This window comes from Perognathus longimembris, chromosome 7, assembly GCF_023159225.1.
Source record: "Perognathus longimembris pacificus isolate PPM17 chromosome 7, ASM2315922v1, whole genome shotgun sequence".
Taxonomy (NCBI): domain Eukaryota; kingdom Metazoa; phylum Chordata; class Mammalia; order Rodentia; family Heteromyidae; genus Perognathus; species Perognathus longimembris.
The window spans coordinates 43,008,299-43,023,074 of record NC_063167.1 but is presented as its reverse complement, the minus strand read 5'-3'; the positions used below and the strand labels follow the sequence as shown (position 1 = coordinate 43,023,074).

At 38.1% G+C, this 14,776-nt stretch overlaps 1 protein-coding gene across 5 annotated transcripts in view; it reads left to right on the top strand.

Annotated features, from left to right (window-relative positions):
• Dock7 (dedicator of cytokinesis 7) overlaps nucleotides 1–14,776 on the top strand; it is a 181,058-nt gene that overhangs the window by 132,770 nt on the left and 33,512 nt on the right. For 3 of the 5 annotated variants that reach the window (XM_048351454.1, XM_048351453.1, XM_048351455.1), the window contains 7 exons: nucleotides 345–499; nucleotides 2,059–2,241; nucleotides 2,347–2,482; nucleotides 6,991–7,087; nucleotides 9,160–9,256; nucleotides 11,324–11,458; nucleotides 13,296–13,448. In XM_048351454.1, the coding sequence (XP_048207411.1) occupies nucleotides 345–499; nucleotides 2,059–2,241; nucleotides 2,347–2,482; nucleotides 6,991–7,087; nucleotides 9,160–9,256; nucleotides 11,324–11,458; nucleotides 13,296–13,448 (956 nt within the window). Of the gene's footprint in view, nucleotides 1–344; nucleotides 500–2,058; nucleotides 2,242–2,346; nucleotides 2,507–6,990; nucleotides 7,088–9,159; nucleotides 9,257–11,323; nucleotides 11,459–13,295; nucleotides 13,449–14,776 lie in introns of all 5 variants that reach the window. The other 2 variants (XM_048351452.1, XM_048351451.1) reach the window with 1 other exon arrangement.

Below are 14,776 nucleotides of genomic sequence, written 5' to 3'. Positions count from 1 at the left end.
TTTTTTGCTCAAGGTTAGTGCTCTGCCTCTTGAGCCACTGCTCCACTTTTGTCTTTTGTGTGGATAATTGGAGATAAAAGTCTGATTGACTTTTCTGCCTAAGCTGGCTTTGAACTTCAATGCTCAGATCTCAGCCTCCTGAGTAGCTAACATTACAGATATAAGCTACTAGCACCTGGCTTTACATTTGGTTGTTTGACTAGGAGTTGGTGCTTCTAGTCTTTACATTGTTCACACTGTCTGTTATTAGATGGTTATAGGGTTTTCTTCTGAAGAATAATGGGGAAAAGAGAAAAAGACTTGTGTGCTTTATTAACTGTTGATTTTATTTGGTTTTCTATCAGAAACTCACAATCAGCGAGGAAGACCAATTTATATGGCTCCTGATGATTATGAAAGTGAGAATGGAAGTATGATAAGCCAGACTGTTGCCATGGCAATTGCAGGAACATCAGTCCCTCAGCTAACAAGACCTGGCAGTTTCCTACTCACATCAACGGTAAAACATTCCTCATGCAGAAATGAAAAACATGCACTTAAACAACTAGTATATTAGCTGAAGCAAGAGTACTCTTTAATTTTATTTATTACATGAAAACATTAAAGTTTTCAGAATATTGTGTGCTTTGTACCGAATTATTTAAAACTATTGTATCATGGTTGATGAAATAAAGCACTGTGTTACAACATTCAGAAACTTGAAAATTTCCACCCTGGTTTTTTTTATGTTTGTACTGGTGTTAGGTTTTAAACTCAGGGCCTGGACACTACCCCTGAGCTTTTCTGTTAAAGGCCAGTGCTCTTCCACTTGAGTCACAGCTGCACTCCCAGCTTTTGCTGGTTAATTGAAGATAAAAGTCTCACTGACTCTCCTGTACCAGGCTGGCTTCAAACTGTGATCCTCAGAACTCAGCCTCCTGAGTAGCTAGAATTACAGGCCTGAACCACTGTCTGTCACCTGGCTCCACATTGTCTTTTTTAGTTTTAGAAGACCTGATCTCTGTGTAGCCCAGGCTAGCCTTGTTCTTACAATCTTTTTGCCTTAGCCATTTAAATGCTGGCATTATAGACATGCCAGCTCTGCTTTGTATTCTAAATGCCCTGCCATAAACTAACACAAACTTCTGTTGCCAAGAAAATATTGAACTTCAGGCATTAATTGTAAGGTTTTTTATTACTGTTTTATGCAAGTGTTATGTAAATCAAGTGGTTCGTGTGTGTGTGTGTGTGTACATGCGTGCGTGCGTGCCTGCGTGTGTGTGTGTGTGTGTGTGTGTGTGTCTGTATCTGTGTGTCTGTATCTGTGTGTCTGTATCTGCACTGGTCCTAGGGCTTTCTGTCCCTGAGCATTTTTGCTCAAGACTAGTACTCTATCACTTGAGCCACAGTTCCTTTTCTGGCTTTTTCAGATGGTTAATTAGAGATGAGTCTCACAGACTTTCCTGCCTGGGCTGGCTTTGAACCGCCATCCTCAATTCTCAGCCTCCTCACTTGCTAGGATTACAGATGTGAGCCTGTTATTTTTTTGGGAGAGGGGCAGGGGGGCGTTGGGGACAGTCCTGGGGCTTGAACTAAACTCCAGGGTACTGTTCATGAGCTTTTTTACTCAAGGCTAGCCCTCTACCACTTGAACCACAGCTCCACTTCTGGCTTTTTAATGGTTAATTGGAAATAAGAGTCTCACAAACTTTCCTGCCCTGGCTGGCTTCAAACCACAATTCTAAGATCTCTGCCTCCTGACTAGCTAGGGTTGCAGGCATGAACCATCAATGCCCGGCATAAATGGTTCTTTTAATAACTAATTTTTAAACAATTTTTGTTTTATTTTTCTTTTATGTATCCATTTATTTTTTATTTTCTGAGTTTTGAGACGGGTCTCACTGTATAGCCCAGGTTGGCCTCGAATTTGTTACTGTGACTCAGGCTGGTTTTGAACTCAATGATCCTTCTGCCTTAGCTTTCATGTGCTGTAATTACAGGCAATTTATCTTGTCTTTGGCAACCAATAAATAAGAACCAATCATTGAATAATAGGTCTTATTCTATTGTTCTTTTCAGAGTGGCAGGCAGCATACAACATTTTCAGCAGAATCAAGTCGGAGTCTTTTGATCTGTCTACTTTGGGTTCTCAAGAATGCAGATGAAACAGTTTTACAAAAATGGTTTACAGATCTTTCAGTCCTACAACTAAATCGTCTGTTAGACCTGCTTTATCTTTGTGTATCTTGCTTTGAGTACAAAGTAAGTAGCCATTGTAACAAGAAAGGAAAAATAATGTGGAAAAGCAAGAAGAAATTTTTCTCAGTGCCTGTTTGTTGTTTTTTTTTTTTAATGTGTAAATTTTAGGGGAAAAAAGTATTTGAAAGAATGAATAGTCTGACCTTTAAGAAATCAAAAGACATGAGAGCAAAGCTTGAAGAAGCTATTCTTGGAAGCATAGGTGCTAGGCAAGAAATGGTGCGCCGAAGCCGAGGACAGCTCGGTATGTACACAATATCTTCTCCTGGTGAGGATTCTTTCATTTTCTTGAATTATATATTATAGTTATCATTGTTACAGATTTTCAGTGGAAGTTCTATTTTTTAAATCATTTTTTGAGTTAACTTCAGTAATTATTTCTCTGCAATATACAAGTTCAAATTCTGAATTTAAAAGGTTAAAAATACTCCCCAGTTTGCTTTGGATAGTCTCATTTAATACCTGGTACCCTGTTTAATTATTTATTATAATATATTTATTATAGTGTGCATATTTATTTATTCCAGTACTGCACTTGTGCTACACCTTAAGCTCCCCATTCATGTTTGTTTGTTTTCTGGTACTGGGGCTTGAACTCAGGGCCTTATACTTTCACTCACCTTTTTTTTTTTTTTTTTTTTTGCCAGTCCTGGGCCTTGAACTCAGGGTCTGAGCACTGTCCCTGGCTTCTTTTTGCTCAAGGCTAGCACTCTGCCACTTGAGCCACAGCGCCACTTCTGGCCGTTTTCTGTATAAGTGGTGCTGGGGAATCAAACCCAGGGCCTCATGTATACAAGGCAAGCACTCTTGCCACTAGGCCATATCCCCAGCCCCTCACTCACCTTTTTTTGTTGTTGCTGTTGTTTGCCAGTTGTGGGGCACAAACTCAATCCTGGGCATTATCCCTGAGCACTTTTCCAAGGCTAGCACTCTACCACTTTGAACCACAGCACCACTTCCAGTTTTCTGGTGATTAATTGGAGATACGTGTCTCATGGACTTTCCTGCCAGGGCTGGATTTGAACCATGATCCTCAGATCTCAGTTTCCCGAATAGCTAGGATTGTAGGCCTGAGCCACCAGTAGCCCAACACCTTTTCTTTTTAAATTACTGTTGGTACTGTACCAGTTAAGGTATGCCCAATTGCAGCTTTAAACTGGTTAACTGGAAGTAAAGATCTTTAGGATTTGTCTACCTAGGATGGTTTTGATCCAGGATCCTTACCTTGTGAGTAGCTAGGATGATAGCTGTAAGCCACAGGCATCCAGTTCCCCTCTTTTAAAACAGATTTCAGACTTTTCTAACAGATTTAGTCCGACACTAAAACTAAGCATGAGATACAGAGATTTATCTACCCAGACCTATGTGTATCTTCTTCCACTGTCAACACTGCCTATAGAGTGGAACATTTAGCATAGTTAGTAGATCTTCATCAACACATCAACACCAGAGGACATAGTTTCCATAGGGTTCCTTCTATGTAACGTAGCTTTTTACTGCTAGAAGTATTTTTCTTTGTATAACAAATTAATATACCCTTTATCAAAAATGTTGCCCATCACACTCAAATATCAGGAAAAGTAGTAGCATTTGAACTCTTATTTCTAATCCTAGATATGGTACACTGGTTGGCCTTGACCCTTAATCCTCCCACCTTCTTTTCCCTCATCTACTTGTGACTGTTCAAGAACTTAGAAGATATGGTGCTAGTGGCTTAAGCCTGTATTCCTAGCTATTCAAGAGGCTGATATCTGAAGATTTCAGTTCACAGCCAGCCTGGGCAGGAAAGTCTGTGAGACTCTTGTTTTGAACTAACTACCAAAAGGCCAGATATGGAGTCCATGTGGTAGAGTGCTAGTATTGACCAGAAAAGCTCCAGGACAACACCCAGGTACTGAGTTCAAAACCCAGGACCAGCAAAAAGAAAAAGAAAAGATATGGGGTTGGAAAGAACATTTGCCTAGCAAGGGGAAGGCCCTGAATTTGGTTCTCTGCACTACAAAAAAAAAAGAAAAGAAGAGAGGGAGAGTAAGAGAGAGAACTTGGAAGATAGTATAACAACTGATCTTGCTGTCTATGTATTTGTAAACACTAGAATATCCAAAGTTATATACAAATAATATTACTGATGAATTTTTAAAATTATCTGTACATATAACACCTGCTAACAGCACTATATATTTATTAACAAAAAAGTGTTAATGTGAGTTAGTATTTGCTCATTATAGTTTCCTGACAGTTTATTAGCATAGCAGTCATTTATTTAAGTAGTATTTTATATGCTATATGTGTTCAGAATTTTATAATGAGTAAGAATTTGCTTATGAAAGAATAATTTAGCATTATTTTTAACTGGTTTACAATGTAATTTTTTGTTTTCTTTTAACTTACTGTGTACAACTGTCTGTGAAAGTATAAAAATATATTTTATTTAAAATATTCAATTATTTTCATAGACTAAAGGATAATTGTGTTTTAAATAAGAAATTAAAATCAGAGGCATAAAACTTGCCTAAGATCATAAACTATGTGAAAGGAACAAATACATTTTATTTCTAATTTAATATTCTCTGTATTCTACTTTATTTCTTTCAAAGGCTTATTTTTGGATGAAACTATTAACAGTTATAATAATATAAGCTGTTTATATGTAAGCCTTAGGAACATCTCCGACCATTTGAATAAAAATTGAACTTTTTGTCTTTGAAAACTTAAGCCTCTGTGATTCTTATTTACATTTAGACATTTAATCTAGGTCACCTAATAATAGATATTCTTAACTTTAAAAATATAAATTGATTAAAGATACTCTGCTAATCATAATATGCATATTTTTTCTTTCTTTCATAAAATTTATCAAATATTAAGATTTCAAAGTGAAAAAGGGAGTGAAGGAAGGAAAAAAATGAAAGAAAGTAGAAAAAAGACAGACCTGGCTGTTACTGTATCAAATAATTGTTTCCCATTATTATTTTTTTTAATTTTTGTTATAAAGATGATGTACAGGGCTGGGAATGTGATTTGGTGCCTAGCATGCATGAAGCCCTGGGTTCAATTCCTCGGCAACACATAAACAGAAAAGGCCAGAAGTGGTGCTGTGGCTCAAGTGGTAGAGTGCTAGCCTTGAGCAAAAGGCCCTGAGTTCAAGCCCCAGGGCTGGCAGGAAAAGAAAAAAGTTGATGTTCAGAGAGGTTACCCATTATTCTTTTATTTCCTAGTTGAACCCTCATTTTTGTGCTTGCATTATCTTTCATCCTCCCAGTCAGTTTAAAGTCTCATCTTTTTCATAAAGGACTATTAGTTTTTTTGGTTGAGAGCTTGAAATCTGACTTGATTCTGTTGTTGGCTTACACATTTCTCCACAATTCTTAATGCCTTCTTCCTTTATGATAGATTTGTATGAATCATTTCTTGCCCCTTAAAAGACCCATGGCACTGGGCAACAGTGGCTCATGCTTATCATCATAGCTACTCAGAAGACTTCTGAGGATCACAGTTCTCAACCAGCCCAGCAGGAAAATCTGTGAGGCACTTGTTTCCAGTTAACCACCAAGAAGCTAGAAATGGAGCTGTGACTCAAGTAATAGAGTATAGCCTTGAGTGCAAAAGAAACTCAAGGATAGTACCCAGACCCTGAATTCAAGCCCCAGAACTAGCCCGATAAAAAGACCCCTAACATTCAATCTGTATTTAAACCTAGATTAGACCACATGAGAGAAATCCTACCTTCCTCTTTCTTTGCCCCATATAGATCTAAGGAAGTAGTTATTATTGTCCTATTGTTATTATTTTGTAGTAGTAGGGTTTTGAATACAAGACTTCATGCTTGCTACTCAGGTTCTCTACCCATGAGCCCCATGTTTCCAGCCCTTTTTTGTTGTCTTGTTTGTTTTGCTAGTACTTGGATTTGAACCCAGAACTTCATACTTGCTTGACTTGCTTCCATAGCTGGCACTCCATCACTTGAGCTATGCCTCCACCAGGCTTCTTGGTAGTTATTTTGCAGATAAGAGTTTTGTGGACTTCTGTTCCAGGGCTGGTTTTAGTCTTGCTTTTTTCCCTGGCTGGCCTGGACTGCAATCCTTTGATAGATGTGCATCCTAACACACAGCTATAGATTAAGAGGTTTAAGATCCATGCTCTTGAACCATGATTTTCCCTATCTTCACTTCCGAAATAGCTAGGAATACAAGCATGAGACATTGACACCTAGCAGGAAGCAATTACTTTCTGAATTCATTCTATTTTGTTTGCTTGTTGAACGGAAGCTTATTGATCTCTTGGTATGTGCCAGATACTTTACCAGCCTGGGCATTAAATACTGCACAAAATAGACGCTGTTTCTCTCCCACCGTAACTTGAGATTTTGTGGCCACAAATGCTGTTGGCAGGAAAAAACAAACCCAGAGGAAAGGAATTTTTGGAGTAGGAAGAGGCTTCATGCTTGTAGTTAATATCAAACAAAGCATTCTAGCTAATGAAATAAGCAAGAAAGAAAGTGATAGGAAATATGATCATATCCTTTAGGCCCTTAGAAGAAAATCAGGATTAGAACCTATGCTTCTTTAAATCCTCTATACTTTGAACCTTTTTAAAATAAGAAGCACCATTGTCATGTTCTTCCACTTGTACTGAAAGAATGGTTGTATGCAAAATTAATGAAATGGAGTATTTCTTGTATATTTGCAAATATAAACAGACATGGTCCAACTGAAATAACATTTTTAAATTGGTTTGAATTTTACTTGACAGAGAGAAGCCCATCTGGAAGTGCTTTTGGAAGCCAAGAAAACCTGAGGTGGAGAAAGGATATGACCCACTGGCGTCAGAACACAGAGAAGCTTGACAAGTACTTTAACCTTACATTTGACCGACCTTCCTTCCTTCCTTCCTTCCTTCCTTCCTTCCTTCCTTCCTTCCTTCCTTCCTTCCTTCCTTCCTTCCTTCCTTCCTTCTCTCTCTCCCTCTCTTTCCCTCTTTCTCCCTCTCTCTCCCTTTTTCTCCCCCTTTCTCCCTCTCTCCCTTTCTCTCCCTCTCCTAGTCCTAGGGCTTGAATTCAGGGCTTGGGTGCTGTCCCTGACCTTCTTTGGCTCAAGGCTAGTGCTCTACCACTAGAGCCACAGCACCACTTCTGGACTTTTCTAAGTAGTTTATTGGAAATAAAAGTCTCCGGCTTTTCTGACAAGGCTGGCTTTGAACCATGTTCCACAGATCTCAGCCTTTTGAGTAGCCAGGATTACAGGTGTAAGCCACCAGCTCCTGGCTTATATTTGATATTTCTGATGGGCTTTAAGATTTCAAATGTAAAATGCACATGGTTAATTTTAGCTTTATCTTATAATTATATTAGGCATTCAAATTGTAGAAGATAAAATATATTTGACTTTTAAATTTTAAAGAATATATAGGAGAAGAATTTTTCATATGTTATAGGGAAGGAAAATGTTTTATATATGTAAAAACCCATTTTCTTCAATAAATCTTAGAAAATGCTTTCAGCAACTGTTTTCTCTGTCAAATTATTTTCCATTCTTTTTCTACCCCACCCTCCTTATTGCTATAATTGACAAAAAAGTGAATTTTACATTATTACATTATTTACATGACTTATATTTGTTTGCAGTTGTGAAATGGTTACTACTATCAAGCTAGTTAACATAACTCACTTCAGTTTTTTTTCCCAAAGTTGTTTCTCGTATTGATTTTATCTACTCTTGCTGAAATTATATGATGAGCATATAAAAAATTAAAGGGAAGGGCTAGGGATATGGCCTAGTGGCAAGAGTGCTTGCCTCTTATACATGAAGCCCTGGGTTCAATTCCCCAGCACCACATATACAGAAATCAGCCAGAAGTGATGCTGTGGCTCAAGTGGCAGAGTGCTAGCCTTGAGCCAAAAAAGAAGCCAAGGACAGTGCTCAGGCCCTGAGTCTAAGCTCCAGGGCTGGCCAAAAATAAATAAATAAATAGAAATGAGGTGAAATATTAAGTGTTTTTATCTTGAATAAAAACATTGAAGTGGGTCACATTAACTCACACCTGTAATTCTAGCTACCCAGGAGTCTGAGATCTGAGGATTGCAGTTCAACGCTTGGCCAGGCAGGAAGTCCGTGAGACTATTATCTCTAATTAATCACTGAAAAGGCTGGAGCCATGGCTCAAGAGATAGAACTTCAGGAGCTCAGGGACAGCCCCAAGCCTAGGGTTCAAGCCCCAGGATTGGCAAAACAAACTTTGAAAGTCTTTTGAAATTCCAAGATGAATTTGGAACATTTTCAATGTTCCTTTACATGAAGCTGTACTAAATGTAAGCCCATATAGCACCACCTAGTGTCTGTGCTGTTCAGAATAAAGTAGTATGTCTGAAAGCTAAAGCATAAACTTTTGTACTTTCACGGTGGCATAGTGCTTCTGTAGTTGGGTGAGAAAATGTGCTTTGACAGAGACAACAAAATACAGGGTAAAACGTGTGTGTCTGTGTGTGTGCGCGCGCGTGCTCGCACGTGCATGTGTGCATGTATCCCTGTGCACATGTACGCACATGTGCTATTACTCGGGCTTGAACCCAGGGCCTGACACTACGTTAGCTTTTTTGCTCAAAGCTGGCATTCTGCCACTTGAGCCACAGCCCCACTTCTGACTTTTTGCTGTTAACTGCAAATACAAATTTCATGAACTCAGGCTGACTTTGAACTAGGATCCTCAGATCTCATTCTCTGGAGTAGCTAGGATTATCGGTGTGAGTCACTAATGCCCAGCTCAAAATATTTTTAATTTATGAAATGTTGTCTCTTTCTTATTCTCTTAGTTTTTTAGTCAAATGTTGAAATAGATTCAAGATTTTCATTTCTATGCATTTTAAGTTGTAGTTTCCTTATGGCTTTTAAAAATATAAATATAATTTCTTATATTTTGTATTAGGTCAAGAGCAGAAATAGAACATGAAGCACTAATTGATGGAAACCTTGCTACTGAAGCAAACTTAATCATTTTAGATACATTAGAGATTGTTGTCCAGGTAAGAACTCAAAGTAGAGAAATTTAAAGCACAGACTCGGTGAACTAGGGTGGGAAGGAAAATATTTCAGCCAAATAATTACATTTAAGTATCAGTAGTTTCTAAAAGTTTAGTTCTCAGCAATATCTAATTATAAACGATTTGCTAGTTATATATTTCTTTTCCTATTACTTCAACTTTATTCAACTGTTTATGGCCTTTTCCTTTTAAGCTGTAGGGCTAGGAATATGGCCTAGTGGCAAGAGTGCTCACCTGGTATACATGAAGCCCTGGGTTCGATTCCTCAGCACCACATATATAGAAAAGGCCAGGAGTGGCTCTGTGGCTCAAGTGGCAGAGTGCTAGCCATGAGCAAAAATGAAGCCAGGGACCGTGCTCAGGCCCTGAGTTCAAGACCCAAGACTGGCAAAAAAAAAAAAAGTAATCATCCTTTTAAGCTATAGACTTGCATTTCCAGTGGCCACTGAATATTTGTAATATATTCAGTGTGCTGGACAACACTGTCAGTACTTAGAGATGTGATGGGTTTATTCTATATCTTTTGCAAACTATAGCAGTTCTTTAGGCTTATTTATTATATTATTATTAGCCTCAAGATTGTTTTACTCTTAGTACTAGGTAATGATATTATTTAGTTAATATTTTTGTTTATTCTTATTGTGTCAGGGCACTATCCTGAGATCTTAACAAATAATAACTCATTTAGTTCTGAAAATAGCCTGAGAGATATTAAGTAATTGCCTTTGATTGAAGTTGAAGAGCTAGGATTATTTAAGCCCATTAACTAAATCTCTCAGTTAAATAAATGTGTCTTTCATTTCTCCTATTTCTGTTATGACTCCTGTTAATTTCTTATTTCAAATCTATTACAATGGCTGCTTGCTTCATGATAATCTTCCTATTTCCAGTGCATTCCCTATATTTCCATAGGATTGTCTTTCCTAAAATATTTGACTTTTCATTACCCTGATTGAAAAATTTAAAACATAAATACCTGAATTTCTTGACTGCTTAAGTGAAATAAAGTAGGAAACCTAGAAGACTCTTTGTGATTTGGTAGTTGATTAGTTGAAGTTGGCCCAAGACTGGCCAAAAAAAACCCCAAAAAACAGAAGAAAAAGGATCAGGGCTGGGGATATGGCCTAGTGGCAAGAATGCTTGCCTTGTATAAGGCCCTGGGTTCAATTCCCCAGCACCACATATACAGAAAATGGCCAGAAGTGGCGCTGTGGCTCAAGTGCCTGAGTCCAAGCCCCAGGACTGGCAAAAAAAAAAAAAAAAAAAAAAGAAAGAAAGAAAAAAAACACAAAACAAAAAGAAGAAAAACACAAAACAAAACAAAAAAACTAGAGTGATGCTGCAGAGAATGTTGGCATATCAATCGTAAATTTTAGTTGGGGGCTAGAGACAAATGTGAATGAAAGACTAGTTGAATCCCCTGAGACATGTCCCTAGAAAGGCAAGTGCACTAGAATTCTGCTTTTTTTCTGCTGACTGAAATGCAAATGTCAGGGCTCTCCAAGCATTTCAGATTAGGTGGCTTCATTTATTATTTCTTTTGATCCTTTTTCTTCTTCTCTTCTTCTTCTTCTTTTTTTTTTTGGCCAGTCCTGGGGCTTGGACTCAGGGCCTGAGCACACAGCCCTGGCTTCTTTTTGCTCAAGGCTAGCACTCTGCCCCTTGAGCCACAGTCACTTCTGGCTTTTTCTGTTTATGTGGTGCAGAGTAATTGAACCCTGGGCTTCATACATGCTAAGCAACCCGTAGGCCATATTCTCAGCCCCCTGTTGGTGAATTTTTTATGACTCTCAAGTTACTCCTGTTTACTTACCATTTTTCCTACAATACACTTTACGCTTTCATGCATCTCTTTTTATTTTCCCTGCAAATTCCATCCACTTTTTTCTTCTTATATCCAAATCCTGTTAAACTTCTTTTTAAGTCTTCTTAGTTCTGATGTTGTTTTTTCTGTACCTACTAAAAATTTGCTTTTTTATACATATTTTATACCTTCCTAGCCAAATTACAGGTACATATCTGTTTTATGTATTTATTTTTCAATTGTAGACTGTTTCTGTAACAGAATCCAAAGAGAGCATTCTTGGTGGGGTGCTCAAAGTACTACTCCACAGCATGGCCTGCAATCAAAGTGCTGTTTATCTACAACACTGTTTTGCTACACAGAGAGCCCTGGTATCAAAGGTAGGTCCTTTAGCAACTAGTCTTTACTGGCTTTGCTTTCTTTTTAACATTGTCTAAGTTCATTTGAGACATTCATTGGTTAACATATTTGTACTTAAAATTTGAACAATGCCCTAAGACCTTAGATTCCTCTCTGTGTCTTCCACCTCTATCTAGGGATTTCCCATTTTTAAGAATCGTTTTAACTAGCTTCTGGTCTGAGAAAAATAGTCATTTTGACATGGAAAAAGACTGGAAATTAATAACTGATCTTAACAGTGTGTGGGGTTTTTAATCTTGTCTTGTCTGACTGTTAGGATTATAGCATTATGAGTTTGGAAGCTAACCCCAGTTTGTCTGTTCCTCATTAACTCCATTTATTAAGAATTTAGTATGTAGCCAGGTGCTGGTAGCTCCACCTGTAATCCTAGCTACTCAGGAGGCTGAGATCAGAGAGTCTTAGTTCAGAGCCAGCCTAGGCAGGAAAGTCTGTGGGACTCCCATGTTCAAAATTCCCAAAAAGCAGGGGCTGGGGATATGGCCTAGTGGCAAGAGTGCTTGCCTCATATACATGAGGCCCTGGGTTCAATTCCCCAGAACCACATATACAGAAAACGGCCAGAAGGGACGCTGTGGCTCAAGTGGCAGAGTGCTAGCCTTGAGCAAAAAGAAGCCAGGGACAGTGCTCAGGCCCTGAGTCCAAGCCCCAGGACTGGCCAAAAAAAAAAAAAAAACCCAAAAAGCCAAAAGTAAGAGCTGTGGCTCAAGTGTTGGAACACTAGCCTGGAGCATAAAAACTCAGAGATAGCACCCAGGCCCTGAGTTCAAGTCCCAGGACTAGCACCAGAAAAAACAAATCAACTCAGTAAAATTAACTTACTCTATGGTAAACAAAATAAAGATATTTCTGTTTGTTCAACTACGTCTTCTAATTCCTATGTTTGTGTTCTTATGGATGGTATTTTTGAGTTTTGAGAGTAACTAGTTTATCTTAGTCATTCTAGAAGATGGAACACAGAAATGATGATGGAATTTAACCAATGAAATACGTATTATTCTTTAATAATAAAAATATTGATAAAAAATTTGTGTGTGTATATACTAGTATCAGAGTTTGAGCTCAGCATGCTGCCCTTTTTTTTTTTTTTTGGCCAGTCCTGGGGCTTGGACTCAGGGCCTGAGCACTGTCCCTGGCTTCTTTTTGCTCAAGGCTAGCACTCTGCCACTTGAGCCACAGCACCCCTTCTGGCCATTTTCTGTATATGTGGTGCTGGGGAATCGAACCCAGGGCCTCATGTATATGAGGCAGGCACTCTTGCCACTAGGCCATATCCCCAGCCTCCATGCTGCCCTCTTGTTTTTCTTTTTCACCTACTGTGGGCACTTTTTCACTTGAGCCATGCCTCCAGACAGGCTTTTGCTGACATTGAAGACATAGTCTCTCAGACTTTTCTGCATGGGCTAGTTTCAAACCTCAATTTTCCAGGTCTTTGTCTCCTGAATAGCTAGGATTACAGGTATGAGCCACCAGTACCCTGCTAGAGTTCTTATACGTTGGTTACTATCCTATGGTTTTAGACATTATCTGATGGAAGTCATGTATAATTATACCAAGTGTATAATCTTACCAGGCCTGTTTTATAGATGAGAAAACTGTCCAAGGTCATGCTGTTAACATTTAAGTGATGTCTTCAGTATTTGAACCCATAAGTATTTGAATCTGGTATTAACCATTAGTTAACATTATTCCTTAGTTATTTTAATTTCTGAGCTAACCTACCAAATTTTCAGTTCAGGCTATATTAGCATATGCCTGAAACTTTGACCATGTAAATCCAGTGTTGTTCTGTTTTTACAGTTCCCTGAACTCTTGTTTGAAGAAGAGACAGAGCAGTGTGCTGACTTATGTCTCCGGCTCCTCCGACACTGTAGCAGCAGCATCAGTACAATAAGGTCTCATGCTAGTGCCTCCCTGTACCTACTTATGAGACAAAACTTTGAGATTGGGAATGTAAGTATCTTGCCCTGGGAATTCTTTGTATTCATAATAAAGTAGAACATTTACAAATAATTATGAGTAGTTTTTGGAGCAATATGTAGACTTTTTTTATATTTAAATCTAGTCTTAGACTTTTTTCCTCCAATGCTGGGGAGGGAACCCTGAGCTCTTGCACAAGTGTTCTGCCTCTGAATTCCATCCGTTTTTGGACTGTCTTGGTATTTCTTACTGTGTGGATAGCTTCAAAAAGTCCTTATTACTAATTTTGTTTACTATACAAATATTATGTTCATCTTTTAAATGTTAGAATGTATATCCTATCTTATTAACAGATGTATATTAGAATATAAATGTTGAGCAATTCAAGATTTTAATTATCACCAACTTAAGGTTTAAATATCTTAGTTTCAAAATTATGGTTATAATTTAGGAATTTGTATGTATGGGTTGGAAAAGAGTTTGGTGGTAAGGCACATGCTTAGAATGCACAAAGCCATCTCCGGTGCCACAAAAAATGAACTGTGCAACTTGTGGGCAGAAAGAACGGGGAGACTGAGAGAAAACGAAGGAAGGGGTAACACTGTCCAAAAGACAAATGTACACATTATCTGAATTGTGGAATGGTAACCTCTCTGTACAACACCTTAATAATAACAAATCATATTTTTAAGAAAAAGTTTGTTATATATCCTACAAAATTAAGAAAAGTGAGGAAAAGAGTAGATTGAGAAGAATGAATAAGAATGTTGAAAGAGGTTCCATGGATCAAGACATTGTATTCATAAATTGCTCTGTTGAATTATATCCCCTTTGAATGACTATTTAAAGATGATAATAATTTAAAGGGAAAAAAAGAAGAAGAAAGAAGAAAAGTAGTGATGTCAGCTCCTTGATCTCATCTGTAAAATGATATCATTATTGGTAACACTATACCTTGAATGAGTATAATGAACTAGGCATGATTTCTGGTTCAACTTCAACACATAGCATTTATTCAGCCCCTGTGTAGCATATTACTCAGCAAAATTGTTACGTTTTATTTCCTTCCTAAGATAACATTTAAATGTGTATATTTCATTATTTTCAAAAGTACATGTTAAGGGCTGGGGATATGGCCTAGTGGCAAGAGTACCTGCCTCATATACATGGGGCCCTGGGTTCGATTCCCCAGCACCACATATACAGAAAATGGCCAGAAGTGGCTCTGTGGCTCAAGTGGCAGAGTGCTAGCCTTGAGCAAAAAGAAGCCAGGGACAGTGCTCAGGCCCTGAGTCCAAGCCCCAGGACTGGCCAAAAAAAAAAAAAAAAAAAACCCAAAAGTACATGTTAAGCTGGGCACC